This window comes from Astatotilapia calliptera, chromosome 20 (assembly GCF_964374335.1).
Source record: "Astatotilapia calliptera chromosome 20, fAstCal68.1, whole genome shotgun sequence".
Classification (NCBI taxonomy): domain Eukaryota; kingdom Metazoa; phylum Chordata; class Actinopteri; order Cichliformes; family Cichlidae; genus Astatotilapia; species Astatotilapia calliptera.
The window spans coordinates 2,998,092-3,019,753 of NC_137441.1; the positions used below are offsets into that span (position 1 = coordinate 2,998,092).

A 21,662-nucleotide genomic window follows, 5' to 3' on the forward strand; every position below is an offset into this window, starting at 1 on the left:
TTCTTCACGTTCTCATTTTTTTCCTTTCCCAAAGTAACCGAACCCAAAGCAGCCACTAGAGGGAGCTCTAGGGCAGCTTACAACTATAATATCCGATTTAAGTTATAAAAGGCAGAACACTCCCCGCCTGGTACAATATAATTGTGCCACTAGAACAAACTTTTCTAATAAACATTTTGAACAGTTTAGGGCTATTTCAAACACTTATTTATCACTTGATAAAAGCAAAACCATATCAGCGATGGGTCTCAAAAACACTTTTTCATTTCCATCTTTCACAGTCTTTACTTCTGCTTTTCGAACCTTATTGTCCTTGCTCTCAAATGTTCTTACAACTTTTCCCATGGACCAGTCATTTCTGTGTGCGAGAGCATCTTTCAATAACACAACATCACCAACTTTTATGTTTGTTTTATCATCAGTCCATTTTCTCCTTTGCTGTAGTGTTGAAAGATATTCACTTTTCCACTGTTTCCAAAAAGAGTCTGCCAAACACTGTACTTGCTTCCATTGCTTTGAGTAGAGGTCTGGCGGTCCAAAGCTTCCTGTTGGTGCAAATAATGCATTGACCTTTTGTGTAAGGAGCATTGCTGGAGTGAGAAGGTTTGGTTTGTCTGGATCTGTTGAGACTGGTACAAGTGGTCTTGCATTCATTATTGCCATTACTTCTGCCATGAATGTACTTAACACTTCATGCGTTAGTTGGACATGTACGGCTTTCAACAGAATACCATCTAGGATGCGCCTTGCTACTCCAATAAGTCTCTCCCACGAGCCACCCATGTGTGACGAGTGTGGGGGATTAAACAGCCATGTGCATCCTTTCTCTTGCAGGTATGAGTTTAGTTCTGTGTCCTTGTGATCAATTTGCAACTCATTGCATGCTCCAACAAAATTTGTACCTCTATCAGATCTGAGTATTTGAGCAGGTCCACGGATGCAGAAAAATCTCCTCAGCGCATTGATGAAGCTGGATGTTGACATTGTTTCAATGAGCTCAATGTGCACAGCTCTCGTGGACATGCAGGTGAAAAGCACAGCCCAGCGTTTACTGTCTGCACTCCCTCCTCTGGTGCGACGTGTGGTGACCGTCCAGGGTCCAAAGACATCCAGTCCTACACTAGTGAACGGTGGCGTTGGTGTCAGCCTGTCCACAGGTAAATCTGCCATCTTTTGGGTCTGAAGTCGTCCTCGAAGCTTTCGACAGAGAACACACTTGTAAATAACAGAAGAGACGAGCCGTTTACTGCCAATAATCCAAAATCCAGCACCTCTGAGCGTTCCTTCTGTTAGGTGACGCCCCTGATGCGCTACCTTCTCATGATAGTATCTAATAAGAAGGATGGCTATATGATGAGCATTTGGGATAATGAGTGGGTGTTTCTCATCTTTTGTTAGGTTAGCAGGTGCCAATCGACCTCCTAGTCTGAGGAGCCCATCTTCATCAATAACTGGATTTAACCTTTGAAGACAGCTTTGTTTTGGAAGTGGCAGATTTTCTTTTATGCATCTGTACTCTTCTTTGAACGTTTCACTTTGTACTGTGTGAATGATGAACTTTGCTGCTTTAGACACTTCATCTGTGGTGTTAGTTTCACTGAAACACTTCCAGCCTTTACCTTCTGTGTTTGTTTTCTTGAATGATACTGCCACACGCTTTAGTGATGCAATAGTGCGACACAATCTCATCCAATGAGAGAATCTTTCAAAACGGCATGGCTCTAGCTGTGTTACTGAGGCTTTGGTAACAAAACTTGTTATATCAGGTCTGATCTCTGCATCTGTGTCAGGATCGATCAGTGTGAAACTATCACAGTGAGACTTCTCTATGTCGTGTTGTGTCAAAAAGGAAGGACCACTAAACCAGTTTGTAGAAGCCAATGCAGAAGCTGCAATTGGTCTAGTGGCTGTGTCTGCTGGATTGTCACTAGTGGCTATGTAAAACCACTGTGCTGGATGTGTAGTCTTTCTGATTCTAATCACTCGGTTAGCCACGTAAGTGTAGAACCTCTTTGTGTTGTTGTGTATGTAACCAAGAACAATTTTACTGTCTGTGAAAAATCTGACAGTGTCTGCTTCAATGTCAATCTCATCTCTAATGAGTTCGTACATCTCTACAGCTAACACTGCTGCACATAACTCCAATCTAGGAACAGTGTGGGCGGGTCTTGGGGCTACTTTGGACTTGCCCATGATGAAACCTGTGTGCCACTGACCTTCACCATCAATAGCTCTCAGATATGCCACTGCTCCTATGGCCATGGTGGAGGCATCTGAAAATATGCACAGTTCTTTTTTCACAGCAATGGCCTGGGAGAACGAGAGGTAGCACCTCGGTATCTGAAGCCGCTCAAGATCCTTCAATGAGCTTCTCCATCTGCTCCATTCATCTTCTTTTTCTGCAGGAAGTGATTCATCCCAGTCCTTTTGCTCTGAGGTCAATTCACGGAGAAGAGCTTTTCCCTGCATTGTGATGGGTGACACGAAACCCAGCGGGTCATACAGACTGTTAACAGTGGCCAAGACACCTCTCCTGGTGAACGGCTTTTGTTCAGTGGTGACGTGAAAGGTAAAACAGTCCTTTTTAAGATTCCACAGTACCCCCAAGCTCCTTTGCAGGGGTATGTCGTCCAACTCTAAATCCAAGTCTTTTAGATCCTTGGCTCTCTCGGCAGCAGGAAACGCTTCCACTACTTTGTGGTCATTAGAGGCTATTTTATGTAGCCTTAAGTTTGACTGTGCCAGCATCTTTTGAGCGCTTGTGAGTGTCTCAACAGCTTCTTCCACTGTTGCTGTGGATGCGAGACCATCATCAACGTAAAAATGTCTCATTACAAACTGCTTTGCATCATGTCCGTGCTTTTCTTCTCCCTCGACTGCAGCACGCCTCATACAATAAATAGCCACAGCTGGGGAAGGGCTATTCCCAAAAACATGAACCCTCATTCTATAGTCACAAATACCTTGGTCGGGATCATTGTCTTCATACCAAAGGAATCTCAGATAATCCCTATGATCCTCTCTCACTTCAAAACAATAAAACATTTGTTGCACATCAGCTGAAAATGCTACAGGCTCTTTCCTAAAACGCATAAGGACACCCAGCAGTGTGTTATTTAGGTCGGGTCCACTTAATAAGACTTTGTTAAGGGACTGTCCTTCAAATTCTGCACTTGAGTCAAAGACTACTCTCAGCTGATTAGGTTTTTGTGGGTGGTACACACCGAAGGATGGCAAGTACCAGTGTTCTTTGTTTGAGTCCAAAGGTGGAGCGACTTCTGCATGGTCATTGTCCAGCATGTTTTGAATGAATTCGATATATTGTCTTTTCATTTCAGGGTTCCGGTCTAATGTCTTTCTGAGAGATTGGAGGCGCTTGAATGCTTGCTCTCTGTTACTCGGAAGCTCTGGTCTTGGAGAGCGGAATGGCAAAGGCGCCACCCAGCTGTTACATTCATTTTGATACACCTCCTTCTCCATGATGTCAATGAAGTCTTTGTCCTCTACTGACAGTGCTGGTTTGTCATCATCTTTTGTCCTGTCAAAAACAGTTTCTCCCAGTTGATTGGTGTTTGTGTTTCCCCTGTCCTTTTTGGGGTTAGGTGTGGTGTTTAACTGGTCTTTGATTTGAAACGTGTTAGGACATGGGCAGAGGTAAGAAGCACGGCCATTCTGGAGAATATGTGTTTTGAGAACACTCACACTAGGGGGCTTCTGCGTCTTCCCCATGCAGACTTCTCCAACTATAACCCAGCCTAAATCCAAACGCTGTGCATAAGGTGTATTGTGTGGCCCATTGATTCTCTCTCTGACTTTGTGTACCTGTATAATGTCTCTTCCCAAAAGCAACAGAATAGGTACTTGTTCTTCTACAGGAGGTACTTTTTCAGCTATCTTCTGTAAGTGTGAGAACTTCATGGCCACTTGTGGAGAGGGAATCTCTCTCCTGTCGTCTGGAATCATGTCACATTCAATCAGGTTTGGGAGTGGGAGCTTTACTTTACCATCCATTGACTCAATCATGAAGTTTACTGCTGTTCTGCCGACATTATCTGACAGTCCTGAGCATGTTCTGAGCTTGTAAGTCTCTGAGCGTGTCTTAATATTAAAGAGCTCAAAAAACTGCGACTTAGCTAGTGACTTGTTACTTTGTTCATCAAGCACTGCATACATCTTTCTAGCCTGTTCTTTTTCGCCTTCTGGATAGACTAACACAGGACTTATTTTTGAGCATGAATGTGGGCTATCTTCATCACCACAGACTTCTGTGCATTTGGAAACAACTGAGGCATTTGCACTATCCTGTGTCTCCCCGCCATCATCTTTATCAGCTCCAGAGCTCTCAGCTGGAGCAGGGGGTGGACCTGGATGTAGCACTGCTAAATGCCTGTCGCTACCACAGTCCATGCATTTTATTTGAGCCCTGCAGTCCCTTGCTAAATGTTGAGTAGAGCCACAGCATTTAAAACAGATTCTGTTCTCTTTTAAAAATGACTTGCGCTCATCTATGGGCTTTGCTCTAAAACTCTTGCACCTTTTAAGAGGGTGAGGCTTCTTATGTATTGGGCATACCTTGTCAGGGCTTTCTATAGGCTTGCTGTAACTATTTTGAGGTGAACTAGTGTCTGTAGGAATGTCCGTTTTGTGTACACTAATCACTTGCCTGTTACTGCCTCTGAAGCTTTTCTCCTTCTTGAAGCTTGTGTCGGCAGGAGGTGTGATGACAAAGCTTGGGTCGTTTCTTATTTTGGCTTGTTGTCTTACAAACTTTGAAAAGACACTGAAAGGGGGGAAAACAACTTTATGTTCTTCTTTGTACTTTGCTCCTGTTGCAATCCATTTTTCCTGCAGTCCATATGGTAACCTTTCCACAATGGGGTTGACTCCGCGAGCTGTGTCCAAATATGAGAGGCCTGGTAGTGAAGAAAATATAATCTGATCAAACATTATTCAGCTTTAAATATTGTTCAGCTTTAAAGTTACTGTGCAACTGTGTAATAAAAATATGCGCTCACGACTTTGGCCTTGAGAGCGATAAGAAGCGATCGCCTCATTCTGCAGGTGCAAGATATCTGCAAGCGAAGAGACTAGAACACCCAAGGCCGCTTTCCTTTTATGGAGTTGTTTTTCTGCTAATGCAGCACTGTCCTCACAACCCCCTCCTGTAAGTTTTAGAGAATATATACCCATCCTCACAGCAAATATTAGGAATCTCCTGATGTGAGCTGTGTTGAGAGGTTGTCTCTGTCTCAATAAAAGTTCACTGATTCCCCCATCTGCTGCAGGTGTCCGGTTGTCTTCATTCTCCGCCAGCCTGGTTAAGTCAATTCCTCCTTAACATCTAAAAGAACCTATTTAATGAAGGAAGACGGGTTCACTTTGTGTTTAATATTATTCTATTGCTGTTGTTGTTTTTTTTTATATCCTTCAATTGGCGTCACGAACAGGATCCGCTCCAGGCCAAACTGGAACGGGTGGGAGGACATCGGCCGTGGTCTGAGTGAACGGAGTTTGGACAAAAGCTGTGTGCACACAAAAACAAGGTAAGCAGACCTTTTATTTCTGCTATATTGAACATTATAAAAATACTTAGTGTCCAAACTCCTAGTAATTCATAACCAAAATTGTCTGGCTTACTTAAGGCTTGTTGAGAATCAGACAAGTGAATAAGAGATAAGTGAATAAGAAATAAGTGAATAAGTGAATAAAGATAAGAGTGAACTGAGGTCTGACCACGGTTGCAGCCGACGGGTTGCTCTCCGGTGTCGGATAAATACCTCAGTGCAGGTCTGGGACCTTGAAAGGGTTTATTAGTAACGCCTTTCTAAACAAATTAAAAGGTTAAAGGCCTTGAGAATATTTTTTAGTAATATTCTCTAAACTACAGAAGGGTTAGGAAGGCCCAGAGGACTTTATTAGAAAAGATCCTCTAAAACTTAAAAGGAGAAGTACTGGTTGGAGTCCAAAGGAGGGGTCCCTTTGATCAATAGGAGAAAACGGATCTCTTCTTAAAACCCCGATGATTTTAGTGTTTTAAATGTTTTGATGTTCTGTTTGATATTGGACACACATAAATACACGCTGAATGCTTGCTGTGGAACACTGGGCAGGACAGTTTGGTTCTCCGTGTTCACAGATTACACAATTAAAGGAACTAGGTTCCTCTTTTGGTTAAAATAATACACCACACATAGAATTTTTTTACACATTTATTACATACATAAGGAGGGTAATGAGTGACTGCAGGTAATGTATGAAGTGTGAATGAGACGTGTGAACAAGGTGACAACCAACTAGCACCCCTATCAGGAAGCTCTAGGCAAGGTTACCCGCCAGACTCCGGTTTGGTAGAAGCTTGGTAACACCTGAAGGGATATTTCAGTGCTGACTCACCTTTAAAGCAGCGCCCCAGCTGTTAGTGCCTAACATAGGCAGAAACCCAGCTGGCCCAAATTCTCCTTTAAAATCAATAAATAGAACATAAATTACCGGTGTGTGTAAATAAGTTGTATAAATCTGTTAGATCTGAAACTCCTGCTAAAAAACTTCCTCTCTACAACTCTTTTCTCTTCTCTCCCTCTTTCTCTCAGTTGGGATTCTGTGTGTGTATGTGTGCTGGAGAAATAAAAAAAAAGGAAAAGGGTCTCTCTCTGTCTCTGTGAGAGGAAAAAGGTGGGGGCCGAGTGAGCCCGCGGGGCCGAGCGGGTCCGCGGGAGCGAGCGTGTATGCTGTATGAGGAAGAAGGGAGTGAGAGGGAGCGAGTGAAAAGAGTAATCGAGTATTTGGTGATTTTTTATTATTTCAGAGGCACTGGGTAAGAGTTTTGACTTTAGCTGTGAGAGTTGTGAAAAGAGCAGGTTTTTCTTTTGTTGTAGACTGTGAGTAATCGGTGTTTTTCTGCCTATTGTGCTGCGTGGAAGACACAGAAGTGTAGAAATGTTTGTGGTTTATCTTTGTTTGACGTTTTATATAGAGTTGGTTGATTCAGGGTGATTTCTCCCGTTTAAGGGAGGAGTTGCATTGTGGTTATGTTAAAGCTTTGCTGTAGGGGTATGTGTGTGATTTTGTGCTGGCTTCGCATGTTTAAATGGATGCATAGAAGTTTGTCAGTGAGAAATTGTTATGGTGGGGTTTTAAAGTTAGTAAAGAGTCAAACAACGCCCACTGTTTTAAAAAGGCCCAAAACATCATAAAAGACACCTCACATCCTGGCCACTCCCTGTTCGAACTGTTGCCCTAAGGCAGACGGTACAGGGCAATCAGAGCAAGGACTAATAGACTCAAACACAGCTGTTATCCAACTGCAATAACACATCTGAATACTACAAAAATGTCCACCATGCCACTCTTGTGTTAATCTATGCACGGTCTGAAGCATGACGGTGGGAATACTTAGTATTTTAAGTATTCTATCTATTTTATTGATTGAATTTTATTGTTTTTTTATATTTGATATTACTAGGGATGATGCAATGATCAGGGACCATTCTTAATGTCGTCGGTCTCATGACAATGACAATAAAGTTTTTGATTTTGATTCTGATTCTGAAATACACCCTCCTCAAGAGTTCAATGATTTAGGCAGTTATGTTTATACAAATACTAAATGTATGTTTAGTGTCTTCATACAGGTGTTTTTTCTTAACCTGGAAGCCTGAGTACGGCAGCAGAAGACAGGCCAAGCTTTGGCTAAAATTCACGGCTGGACACCAGAGTTGTCCTCACCCCTCCCGGTAAAACAAAAAAGAGAGAATGTAGTTTGAGGCAGGTTTTTCTCGCTGACCTGCTCTGGGTGCTGTGTCCCTGAATCTCACCAGGGTTAACCTCTGGCGGAAGACATGGAGAAAAGGAAAAGATGTTCCTGGTAAATCACTGAAACAAATAAAACCACACACAACCAGAGAAAGATATGAGAAGGGTGAGGAACAGACACATGTGCGTGTTAGAGAAATGCCTCGTTTGAGAAAAAGTTAAAGTAACCCATATACAGACGCACCCATACATGCAATGAAGAAACAGCTTACATACATGTGCACGTACATGCAAGGTTAAAGTAGCGACACTTAACATACACCTGTTTTTAAATGATATAGTTCATACATTACTGACAATTAAACGCTTTGGGTTGCAGGACAACAACGTAACGTCAAAAGACAAAGACACTGGTCTGAGGATTAAGTGAGGACACGACAAATTTAGTGGTTAAAAGGGTCGACTTGGGACATGTTTTTGTTGATTGTTTAAGACAAATGACTACTGAATGATAGGAAATTCCTTTTTAGGTTTCTAAACAGGATCTTAAGAATTTTAACACGTACCTGTGTTGTCCTGTCAACTTGAGGGGTTATGAGTTGATTATATGGAGAAAAAAAAAAAAAAAAAAAAAAACAAAAACAAAAAAGGGGGGAGACGAGATCTCGTTGTTTCTCCCCTCTCGGGATAACACAGCCAACACAGCACAGCCAACACAACATCATTTTCCTGTTCGCCTGTTTTGTTTTGTTTTTGTTTTTTCTGAGAGCCGAAGCTGACCTGGACTCCTACCCTCCCCTCTACCATCGTTGCCCTCTCCGCGACCATCTTTGACCCTTTGACCCCTGAAGGCCACAGCAGCTGGACTCACAACAACAACTTGAGGATGTCAACAGTGCTGCAAAAGAGTGATCTCATGCAGCAGAGACGGAGAGCACTAAACCTAAAGCCCGTTTCACTACACGGGGGAAATTCCCAGGCTGCGTCAGCTGACAGAGCTGTGACGAGACGCGCATTAAGCCCGGAGGAAAAGGGACGGTGAGCAGAAGGATGCTGACCTCTGAGAAGAGCCGAACAGCAGAGCTGCAGAAGGCCGTGGAGCAAAGTAAGGAAGATGCAGGCAGCTGCAACAACGGATGAAAACAGACCCAAAGAGGAGGGGAGGACCCTAGGCCATGCGTCAGGCCGCTGGTTTACCTAAACTACAGAACAGGAAGGTGATGAACACAAACATATACCAACACACGAACACACACTTCTGCATGCGCCTACTTAGAATGAAGGGAAACACACACATGAACACTTATGCACTTGTTGAGGGAGTAAAAACTGATACATACCCATGCACTAAAATCAAAATGTTGATTTAATTTACTAAGAAGTGACACACAATGCTCTAGCTGCTGCAATGAAGAATGCTTTACTGACAAAGGCTCAATGCTGCACACAACAAAGTCAAATACAGAATTTGCTATAATAATAAGCCCAGAGGGCATTTGTGTGGTCTGGGGAGCAGAGTCCGGAGCGGTTTGGTTATGAAAATGATGCCCGTGCGAGATATCTGGGGCTTAAGGCCTCGACTTAATTGTTTACTCTACACTAAAAAGAAAAGAAAACACTCTGAGCAGTGGTGCAGAGTGAAAACGAGGAATTAACAGTGTGAGTTTTATTTCAGAGCGCCACGTCATTGTGATGGAGATTTAATAAAGGAGGAACACACGGACAAAGAAGAAGAGAAGGGGGGGCAGCCCTTGAACGCGATTGCCTGAGGCATTAAAGTTCTGTACTAAATTCTGGTTTCCAGTGTGAGAAAAGTCACGCAGTGCCAGTAGTAGAGCTAGGTTGAGTGATGATTCTAAATTACTGTAAGTAAATCATCGTACACCGTTCAAGTTTCATGATAACGGGGATCTAGACTTTGTTGAACCCTAGGCAATTTGAACAGGTAAAAGTCGAGTGACCAAGTAGCAGTTGAATAAAAGTCATTGAATAAGTGTTGAAATAAACTGGCAGAATTAAGAGAATTAAAACATTTCAAGAGCTCAACTTACTTAATGGTTCAATTTTGTTTCACGAACGCAAAACATATAGGTTTATGAATATGAAAAGGTTGAGGTGGTGTTGATTTGACTCTGTGTAGGTTTAGGTTGGTATTTTTATTGATGGGAAGAATATTCAGTGACAAGTCCTAAGACCCGGGCGTCTGCATTTTGTTTTTGTTATTTTTCATTTTATTTTGTTTTATATTTACTGATTTTTGTTTGTGAATCTTTTCTTTAAGCAGATCTGCACATCGGAAATTACAAGCATTACACGTCGGCGAGAAAATTGTTGTAAGTGAGTTTCTCCGCATTGAAATGGGTTCTGGAGGAAACACTTGTGGGGACAATTAGAAACGAGAGTCCCTGTTTAAAAAAGGATTCAGCGAGGTAATCCAAACTCAAGTTCTTGTTTCTTTTTGAGATGACGTCATTTTGCTGAGTGTGGAAACTAGATGCGACGACAGGTTTCACTATCAGCAAAGAACGGATGAATGGATGAAAGACTGGGAATAAAAACAAACGGACTGACTGGTAAAAGATGACAAGACTTGACCATGACTCAAGGTTAACCACCTCCACCTAGATAGGATAAAAGGGTGGATGAATTTATGTGGGTTTCTTTTACAGGAGTAGAAGGATGACAAAATATTCGAGGATGAGTGAACCTGTAAATGCCATTTTTGTGTCTTGTGTTGCTTACAGAGATAACTGCGCAGCGTTACCATTTACATTTTCTTCCCTACAGGGTTACAGTTTTAATGTTTTTCTATTACAGGATTTCTGGGCGGATGTGTGAAGAAACGGTGTTTATGGGTTAGGAGTTGGGGATGCTATTACACTGTATTTACAGGAAATGTTTTATAGCACCTATGGAATGAGGATGCCTGACTACGGTCAATGTGCTGCTAATGTTTGCTTTGCTTTGGTGAGAGGGGTGCAGTAGAAAACAGACAAGTGACATGAAAACAAGTAATAATAACAAATAACAAATTTGGGGACAGTTTGACCTAGAGCCCACTAACTGGCCATTAGGGGCTCTCTCTCTCTCTCTCTCTCTCTCTCTCTCTCTCTCTCTCTCTCTCTCTCTCTCTCTCTCTCTCTCAGGTTGTTGCTCTTTAACTCCTAGAACACGCCCTTGGCGAGGTGGGGGGAACTGGACCACCTTTCTGTGCCCCATCATCCTCTATTAGACGACATCCAAGCTAAGTAAACATGTCTTGGCCCTTTCCCCCTGAAATGACAGGCAGGCAAAGATGTTGCGTCTTTGTTTGCTTCCTGGCCCTGGGTCTCATTCCCATTGGCATAATCCTGATCTGTGAAGGGCCCCCGACACTTCTGACACCTTCAAGTTCAAAAGCTTCGCCCCCTTCTGACAGTCCCAATCTGACAAATGTAGCCCCTAGGGTCTTGCCCACCACTTCCTCTCCAGTTTTGCCCACGCCCGATCCATTTAGAAAGAAACGAGACACGGTTACCTCCTCGCCAACGGATGATGAAAACTCTGATCATGAGGGCGACGAACATTATCGTCTTTCTCTTGTTTAAATGCTTCTAGAATGGTTGTTTCTCTGTGGTGTTTTGTATTAGGCTTGTTATTAATTGTTTCCCTCACCCACTTCCTCTTGAAGGATATATCTGGTTGAACTGTGTCTGGTCGGGTTGTGAGGGTTAAGCGATGTTCTCAGGGTCTCCGGACCTAAGCCTGAGCGAATGTGTACTCCCACCACTGGATATAAATTGTTTTTTTTTCCACACCCCTTCCTCACGTTTTACCATATTCACTTTTGAATGTCCTTAGCAGTTACCGTTCTGGGTTTATTTTACGGTTGATTTATTCTTTCACATTTTCACGTTTATATCTCTCATTATTATAGTAGACTCTGTACTCTCCACATTTTTATCATTACTTATGTTTTTTAGTTGCTGGGTTACAGGAACTGTTAATTTTGTGTCTCTACCCTGGTTGCACTAACTCGTTGTATCCGTGTGTGCAGGACAGCTGTTACTGCTTTCATCGGGAACCGAGACTGCTTGCAGCCGACCCCTGGGCAGGGTGGTGCCTGGACTCTTTTCTCCTCATCTGCAATGACAGATAAAGACAAATGATAAGACCCGAGGAGTTTTTCGAGCCAGGCTTCGACACGTCTCTGTGTTCCTTTGAATGTTACTTATTTTTGTGTGTTGACCCATTTAAGATGGGTCAAAAGGGGGATTTGAAGAAAATATAATCTGATCAAACATTATTCAGCTTTAAATATTGTTCAGCTTTAAAGTTACTGTGCAACTGTGTAATAAAAATATGCGCTCACGACTTTGGCCTTGAGAGCGATAAGAAGCGATCGCCTCATTCTGCAGGTGCAAGATATCTGCAAGCGAAGAGACTAGAACACCCAAGGCCGCTTTCCTTTTATGGAGTTGTTTTTCTGCTAATGCAGCACTGTCCTCACAACCCCCTCCTGTAAGTTTTAGAGAATATATACCCATCCTCACAGCAAATATTAGGAATCTCCTGATGTGAGCTGTGTTGAGAGGTTGTCTCTGTCTCAATAAAAGTTCACTGATTCCCCCATCTGCTGCAGGTGTCCGGTTGTCTTCATTCTCCGCCAGCCTGGTTAAGTCAATTCCTCCTTAACATCTAAAAGAACCTATTTAATGAAGGAAGACGGGTTCACTTTGTGTTTAATATTATTCTATTGCTGTTGTTGTTTTTTTTTATATCCTTCAGTAGATATCCTCCATCTTTTGCACATTCTATTTCCTGCAGAACGTCACCCAGCTCTCTTAACTTTGTGTTGTCTCTGTTGTTTAGTTTGGGAAACTGTTCAATCTTTTTTAACAGTGCATTTTCTACCACTTCTGGAGATCCATAACATTCCTCGAGTCTTTGCCACACAAGGTTGAGAGCTGCAGCTGGATTAAAGACATGGACTGATCGGATTCTTTTGGCCTGGTGACCAGACTCCACTCCAAGCCATTTGACCATTAAATCTAGCTCCTCTTGAGCTGTAACGTGCAAGTCTTTAATAGCACTTTGAAATGATGCCTTCCACGCCCAGTAGTTTTCTGGGTGGTCATCAAACTGCAAAAGTCCAGTACTTAACATTTCCCTCCGTGTCAGGTACCTTGTAATATCCTGGACACCCTGTGTCTCTGTTGATGTTTGAAGAGTGTTGTACGGATAAGGTTTGGGGGAATCCAGTCTCTCTCTCTGTTGTGTTTGGAGTTCCACTTTAACATTAGCCTTTTGAGCACTGTGTGAGCAGTCATTGTCTATATCTGCATTCATAGCCATTTCGCATTGTTCACGCGCAGCTTTGTGACAGGCAAGTGGATCTACTTTTAATTTGAATCCTTCAAGGCAAATATCTGAGTGTTTTTGTACATACTCTGCTGTGCGTTGTTTTGGACTGGCGGGTGGTCCCACCAATGGATAGCGCAGTTCACTCTTTGAGAGTCCCTCCTCCTCTTCTTCATAAACTGCAACCTCTGCTTCTGCAACTGCAACAGCCTTTTGACAGCTCAAAACATGTAAATTTGCCTCAAGTTCAGTTTTTTGTTTCATTATAGCTGCTTCTCTTTCTGAATACGCCAGCTGTGCACGTGCAGCCTCTGCTTTTGCTCGTGCTTTAAGTGCTGCAGAACTTGTGGATGAACGCTTGGACGTACGCGAGCGTCTAGACTCCGCCTGTGTGTCTGCGTTGCTTGCATTATCCTTGTTCTCCATATCCTCTGCGTTGTGCACTTGTTTTGTTTCTCTTTGGTCTGGTGTTTCTTCCTCTTCTGGAAGATCCAGTTGATATTGCTTTCCTGACCGTAGACTCATAACTGATGTGCTGAAAATAGCTCCTCGTGGTTGTGCCCGCTGCGCTAATGTCTTTTTACTATGCTGTCCTCGCCCTGAGTCTCTTAGTTTCACCAGCTAGACAGCGAGATAACGATGCTCCAATAACCAGACTTATTTTCCTTTTTGCGCTGATTTATTGAAGAATGGCCTCTGACCATTGCCTTCTCTTTGACCATCGTAAAACTGAAAGTACAAAATACTGTATTAGCTAACTAACATTGTAAACTAGCTTGTTACCCTCTTACTGCAAGCTAACAAGATAAAACTTTCAAATGTACAAATTATCGTACCATTTTTACACAAAACAAAAGAATAATTATTTTATCGACACTCATACTTACAGACATATCTTGTCCAAGACAACAACATTTTAAGGTCCGTATCAGCTTAGAACGATAACATTACGGTATCACTTTCCGCCATCTTTTATTTCTTCTTCACGTTCTCATTTTTTTCCTTTCCCAAAGTAACCGAACCCAAAGCAGCCACTAGAGGGAGCTCTAGGGCAGCTTACAACTATAATATCCGATTTAAGTTATAAAAGGCAGAACAAACAGTATTATTACCATCATTTAAACTAATACAATAAGTTCTTAATCTGACGTTATAATTAACTTACCTATAGCAAAAAAAACCCAAAAAAAACGTACCTATTGCAATGTGCAGGCGATGTCCGAAGCATGAAAGTCTGGTCCAGTTGTTGAGTGCGACGGCTTTCACAATGTTGGCCCCGTTGTCAGTCGTCACACACACTTGTTTTTCCTCCTGAAGATTCCACGAGCTGAGGAACTCTTTTAAGACTCTGGCTATATTTTCCCCAGTATGGTCCTCGGGGAAAAAACATGTTTCGAGGCACTTGTTTTGTAGCTTCCAGTCTTTGTCCACATAATGTATTGTGAGGCTCATGTAGGGGTCTGATGTTCGGCTTGACCACATGTCCGTGGTGGACGCAAAAAACTCCACCGAAGATAACGCATTTGACACCTCAGTACGGATCTCTTCATATAAAGCAGGCAAGGCGACTTTAGAGAAGTATTTCTTTGTGGGTAGCTTGTAGCGTGGATCGAACGTTTTAAGCATCTTTTTGAAACCTTCTCTTTCCACACTCTGAATAGGCATCATATCCCTGGCTAAACAATGTGTCACTGCATTAGTTAGCTCCCCCCAGCGTTTGTTACTTTTGTCATAAGGCATGGAGCTATTTAAAGCTACGTTGATTGTTTGTTGAGTCATCTTCTTTGGTCTTACCACCTCGCTAGTTGAAGCGGACAACTCTTCACGTGCTTTAATGGCTTTTTTATACTCAGAGGAGTGCTTCTGCTTCAAATGATAAAATAGGTTTGTAGTGTTTCCTCCCTTCGCCGCGATGGCCCGCTTGCATGTTCTACAAAAAATTTTGCTTTGGTGGGTATCCGATGGACGAAAACCAAACCACTTCCACACCACCGAAGTTGCACCGTTTTTACTGACCAATTCTGGCTCACCCGCTTCATTCAAAGACGCGCCTTCGTCCGTGTCATCCTCCATTGCCGCCATACTTTTTCTGCCATGTGCGTATGAAAACAAAGGCACTGCGCATGCGCATTTTGCCCACATTCTATCGCGATATTTCATTTTCCTATCGTTGCCAAACTTTATACCGGTATTATCGTGAACGGTATAATATGGCCCAGCCCTAGTAGTAACCCCCGCTGACTTCTTTTACTGAGGTTATATTTATCGGTGTTTCATTTCCTGATGTTCTTATGTGTCCTACGTGTTTCAGTCGCCAATTCTGAATTATAACTAACATTAAAAACGTGTTTAAGGAGGAGAGAGAGCAAATAAACCTGTTTGACATCTGATCTTTGGGTTTTTGTTCAGTAATCAGCGTGACCTGTGTATAAACGCATAAAAGAGATAACGTTGGTGTTTCTGTCATGTAGTAACTGCTGGCTTTAACTGTACAAAGGTTGTTCGACACTATGAAACACATACAGACTTCATGATGTTCGGCTAATATTTTTATTGTGAATATTAATCATGCTGACCTCGCTCTGTACACCACGGAGCGAGGTCAGCATATCCACGATATCCACGATATCCTCAGCTCCATGAGTTAACACAAAGTTTCTCAGCTGACTATCTAACTTCCAACTATTCCAGAGACGTGAAAATATACAGCATAAAGAAAAGTGTAAGAGACCCAGCAGCAGATTAGAATAACAGTTATACATTTAATAAATCACCAAATGAATCCAAGAAACGAGCAAACCTGTTCCGACAATTTGAATTTGTATTCCCTCAGCTGCAGACTCGCTGCTGTTTAAATGTTTCAAAAGGAAGATTAGATATAAACAAACGTCAAACATAGACTCAGTCTGCCTTCACATTTGATATGAGACCAGCACGTATAGTGGCTGTGTCCTGTTTTAAGATCATACATGTAAAATTGTTGTCTGACCTCTGTCGATCCAGCCGCTCAGAGTCCGTGGTTACCATGGTTACTGCATAATCAGCTATAATGTTAACAGCTGGCACTGAGGAAACCTACCGGCAGCATGGGTGTTTATGTTTGTCATTGCAAAAGAACCGTCTGAATGGTTAACTGAAGTTAACTTGGATAAATTATAGTTAAGGAGTATCACAGATAACGCCCACGTGAGCTGTGCGACTGTTCACCACTACACTGAAATCAGCAGGCTATTACTGAAATACACGTGCTATATCATAAACTATGATATAAATAGGGAGGTCCTATTAACATGTTTAGTTTTAAATAGAGATGGACCGATCCGATATTACGTATCGGTATCGGTCCGATACTGACCTAAATTACTGGATCGGATATCGGAGAAAAATAAAAATGTAATCCGATCCATTAAATATCACGAAAGCACCTCACAAAACTTGCAACACGCCGTAACTCGCCTCAGAACGTCGGAGCAGTATGCATCACGTGATAGAGCAGCTGTGGCATGCGGGACCTGTCGGTGGTCTGGATAGCATTTGGAGCTTCGCTAGCAACCTGGCATTTCATCTCCGACAAAGTTATCCCCGAGAGAAGTAAAGCAAGTGTGTAAGTCCATCTCTGAATGTTTGTAAAGCATTCCCACGTTAAGCTTAACAAGCGACTGCCTCTCGCTCTCCGGCTGCTACTTCAATCATGAAACTGCTTAAATGATCAGCTGATCGGCTTTTCTGTCGCGAGTCTCTCTTGTTTGTTTTTGGTCCACTTTGCGCCAGAAAGAGCAAACCAGCGGCTGAACAACAGCAGCACGTTTAAGCTTGATAAGCTGTTGTTAGAATTTATTTAATATTACTTTCTACACCAGGATCTTTTTCTACGTAGCTGACGGCTGGTAACTGTGCAGGGGCGGATCTAGCAAAGTTTAGCCAGGGGGGCCGATAGGGCATTAACTGGGAAAAGGGGGCACAAAGACATACTTTTCTTTCTTATTCTCATTTAAAATGTCTAGCTTTTAATAAATATTTATCTGACACCCAAAGTTTTAATTTGATGTAAAATGAATAGAAGTCAATTACTGTACATAGTGACTATTAAGTCTAATATATAATCCCTAGTAAGCTATAGTACATTTTCCTTTGGGAAGGTACCATCTGTGCAGTCTGCAATTTTGTTGAAGAAAGATGTTGAATCTATTTAATATTTCTTGAAAAATAATTGATTTCTGTGCATTTTTTTTCACACTGCATCAAATTAAGGTTGATTACGTCGATTAAGCATCATGAGGTGGAGCGTGAGGGGTGGTTCCCTATTTTTTATTTATTTATTTTTGTTGTTGCTGGGAGTTGGAACCCTATTAGTTAGGTTGCTTAATATTTACGCTAAGTACTCTTTAAAATACCAGAATAGGGAGGATGGTGTAGGTTTAAGTTTATTAGATTGATCAGTATTGCTGAACTATGAAATATTTTTTTTTGCATACAGGTATAACAGAATAGCTTTAGTGTAGTTGTTGTTTTAAACTTGAGTATGAACTTGCAGACTTGCAAAATGCAGCAAGATATTTTAAAAAACAGTTTTGTTGATTAAAAAACACTATATCGGATTCATATCGGTATCGGCAGATATCCAAATTTATGATATCGGTATCGGACATAAAAAAGTGGTATCGTGCCATCTCTAGTTTTAAAGGACACCTTCCTGCCTTTAGTCTCCTTCATGAGCAGTATTAGTTTTCTTCTAACATCCAGAAGTCTGCACGATGTGTTTCATAGTTTGTAACAAGCCTTTGACAGTTAAACATAACATGACCGAAAAAGCAAAAAAAAAAAAAAAAGAGAGAGAGAAAGTGTTGACATAAGAGAAAATGCTCTCAATTATGGAGACAGGCAAATGGTTCATTTATGTTTGACGTGTGTTTATTCCTCCCTAAATATCGTCGGTGAAGTTTGCCATGCATGTCAGATTTTCCTGCGCATTTTTATACCTCTGCCAACAGAGAGAGAGAGAAAAAATCACATTCTAACAGACAGCTGGTGCTTAGAATACAGTTGAATAACTATTAAAAAACAGATGATATTTAGATGATAGTTCAGTCTAACACATGTGCCACTGAACCATTAAACGTCTGTGAAACTATGCAGTTATGAAACGTAACTTTAACCTCATCCAAACCGATTTGCTCAGTTGTAAATAAAACAGCGAAGTAAACGTGACCCGACAGACAGAACCTGAGTGAATGAAGTCCAGCGTTTAACCACTGAGAGCTAAAACTCAGCTGAGGTTTGAAAGCTGTGTGCCGGTGATTGGACATCAGCCGCTGATAAAGCTGTTCGCCTATAAAGTGCTCTGTAAGGAAACGAGCTCCAGCAGCTCTGCGCTCGGGGAAAACACTATATTTACTTGTCAGCGCATTTTTCTGCACAAGATATTGCTTTATATCGAGCACCGGCTGCCCAGTTAAACTGTGACTATCACCAGGTAACGTAGGCGTGTTTCTTGAATTAGCAGCAGGTGTTAAACAGCTGACAGATGAGGAGGAGGATGCATGCAGGTAAACTGAGGGTCTGTTGAGCTGATCGCTGGTTTCGTGAGAAAAATGTCAGCTCGTTCTTTATGTTACAGAAGCACAGAGACACAAGACCAGGCGGAAAGAGACGATCGTTCGGTGAAAATGAGAATCTGCGAATGCAACATGTGGAACACGGAGAGTGGAATATGTAAACAAACCGGTTAACGTAACCCCCTGGGTGCACTCTGCATACTAATTGTTAGCAGAGCTAGTGAAATCTCTGAAAACATCTGAGCACTTTTGCAAACATGTTCTATGTTGACAACCTGACCAGACGTGACATTCGCGGCTAAAACACTGTTAAAAGTGTAGCTGGTGACAGAAAAACGGGGTATTTTAAAACTACACCACCACTATTGCTGCCTGTGATTTGATCTGCATTCTGGGATACCTGGCTGCCCCAAGTCTACACAAGCAATCGATTATCTAGGATCGACCTGTTTTGACTTACTTTGCACGGCAACCAATCAAATGTTAGAGAAGCTGCATGGGCAGCGTTAACCCCGCCCCCTGAGTTTGATGGGTGAGGCTGACAGATAAAATTATTTCATGATGAGAGCCAGACGCCAGGACTGCCAAAATGAAATAAATAAATATATCATTAAATAATTAATTAAATGTGTCAATAATTAATTAAATGTGTCAATAATTAATTAAAATGTGAAATACATAAATAATTAATTAAATGTGTCAATAATTAATTAATTACATGTGTCATAACTATTTATTTAATTAATTAATTCCAATTTTAATTAATTATTGCCACATTTAATTAATTATTTAATGGTGTATTTAATTAATTCATTATGGCAGTCCTGGCATTCGATAGACAACGAACACAGACCGACACCCACTAAATATACACACACAAGGTAATCGGGTAATCGCACACAGGGGGGAAGAACAGCTGATCCGAATACACATGATGACTGGAGGACACAAGCTGAACACAATGACAACAGACAGAGACCTTCAGAATAAAACAGGAAATCTAGAACACGAACCGGACACAAGGGAGAAGGACACAGAATACCAAAATCAGAATAAGTAGAACAAAGGAAAATAATCATAAAACACAAAACACTGGGTCAACGACCCAGCACCATGACATATACACTTTAGGACTCGGGGTAAAGGGATCAATAACAATTTAAAATTTATATTTTATAGTTTGATGATTTAAAGTCTCACACACAACCTGTCGAATGGGGGGGGGAGACCTGCTGCTTCCAAATAGAGCCCATTTCATTCATAAAAATCCAACCCCATTATGTATTCATGATTTGAATCCTGGGTTGTGTGAAATCCCAGAAATAAACCCTAGACAAAGCGAATCTGTGAACTGAGGTGTAGGTCTGTTAGGTTGTGTTGTGGTGATCCTCGAGTTGAGGGATGGGTGTTCATGCTGGAGTGCAAAATTACAAGCCATTGAAAATGGACAAGAAAAGTTCAAAGTCATCAGCTCCTCAGTTTAGAAAAACAGAAAAGAAGAGGAGGAGAAACGAGCAAAATATACAGGTAAGCAGATGTGTCACTGGATAATGGCAGGTCATCCTGAAACAATCAGAATCAGAATACTTCATTAATCCCTAAGGAAATATGTGGGTTACAGAAATGGTAAAAATAGTAAAAGTAACAGACTAAACTCCAAAAAAATACATTATGTTACAGATTTTAATAATAATTAGTCATTGTCAATTGTTGATTTGTCCTGTTCTCATTTTATGACGAATTATGATGGCTGTTTGGTAGCCGTTTGCATACTATGCATACTCTCTCTGTCTTCATGTCTGTGTGTTTCTCTGGTTAAATTCAGTATGGTTCCGACAACAGTTTTATGTTAATGTACAATCCCTAACATGTTTGTGTGTGTGTGTGTGTGTTTGTGTGTGTGTGTGTGTGTAGGGGGGGTTCGCCCAGGGCGCCAAACAGGCTAGGACCGCCACTGTTTGTCAGCAGATGAAAGTGAAATAATTTGATTGACTCAGCAGATATTCTTTGAGTGTTGTAGTAGCTGCAATTCCAGGGGTCCGTTCTTCGTACCTCGCTAAGTAAGTTAGCTGGATTAGATTGTTGACGATTTCGCGTGATCTTGGATCGTTCGGTTCCCCGAAGCTCATCCGGGACTTGCTGTCATAGCAACAGAGCCGTAAGCGTAAACCTGCTCGGGAGCAGGTTTACTTTATGTAAACAGAATTAGATCGCGGCCACGCAGGTATGCCCGCGTCATTTATACGAAAGCAACAGCGATATTCCACCACTGTTTCACCATAAATAAATAACATCAATGTAACTAAAGACAATGCAGCACCTGATCCATTTATTGATTTCACACAGATACATACAGGTCATTTCCTAAAAAAGGGAAATGTACTATTAACATTCTATTACATGTATGTGATTATTACAGATGTAATTCATATTTCAGAGTAGTAATTGTAAATTACTTCGTGTAATCAAGATGGGAGACCACGGCTATAAAAGCGAAGGTGGATTTGGGAAGTCTGTCGCAGCCATGTCCTGTCCGTATACGCGAGCCACCCATTGCGGAAGGTGCAAGATTGATAAGGAGAGTCCTCAGAATTCAGCGTATATTGCGGGACAGACAGGATCCTTTAGCTCAGCGCGACAGTGTGCTCATAGAGAGATATCGATTTTCCCGTGAGGGTATTATTCACTTAACCAACTTGTTGACGAGGGGGTGCAGGACCACCACCTGTCTTTTGTTGCTCTGCCCTTTTCTTGGTTGCTGTTTTGAACAAACAAACAGATTATTCCAGGGTCTCTTTCCAAGAGACGAAAAGCAATATAAGTGATAAATATTACCATTCTGTAGGATATTCTTATATTCCACTTTTACTTGTTCCCATGTTCTAGTGGGTCCTGTTGTGGCTCTAATGTGAAAGAGGATAAAATATAACATATTATAATATAATGTAATATAATATTGGATAATATAGTGTAATATAATAAATCTACCCTACCGCCTACTGGTGTTGGCCAGAG

At 41.7% G+C, this 21,662-nt stretch overlaps 1 protein-coding gene and 2 long non-coding RNA genes across 3 annotated transcripts in view; 2 read left to right on the forward strand and 1 right to left on the reverse strand.

Moving 5' to 3' along the window:
* On the reverse strand, positions 1-2,797 carry LOC113024939 (uncharacterized). The gene has a single exon (XM_080295620.1). The coding sequence runs from the start codon at positions 2,746-2,748 to the stop codon at positions 205-207; it is 2,544 nt and encodes an 847-aa protein (XP_080151746.1). The 5' UTR covers positions 2,749-2,797; the 3' UTR covers positions 1-204.
* Positions 2,798-5,213: 2,416 nt separating this feature from the next.
* Positions 5,214-11,058, forward strand: LOC145423316 (uncharacterized). Its single transcript, XR_013904372.1, has 3 exons — positions 5,214-5,317; positions 5,448-5,543; positions 10,899-11,058. It is a non-coding gene; the product is annotated as an uncharacterized LOC145423316 (long non-coding RNA).
* Positions 11,059-20,685: 9,627 nt separating this feature from the next.
* The window catches only part of LOC145423319 (uncharacterized), a 412,017-nt gene continuing 411,040 nt past the window's right edge, over positions 20,686-21,662 (forward strand). Inside the window, exon 1 of the long non-coding RNA XR_013904375.1 lies at positions 20,686-20,831. This is a non-coding gene — a long non-coding RNA (uncharacterized LOC145423319). The remainder of the gene's footprint in view (positions 20,832-21,662) is intronic.

What these genes read in the sequence shown, in the direction of transcription:
- LOC113024939 (XM_080295620.1), bottom strand. Translation starts at nt 2,748, where the DNA reads ATGCTGGCACAGTCAAACTTAAGGCTACATAAAATAGCCTCTAATGAC.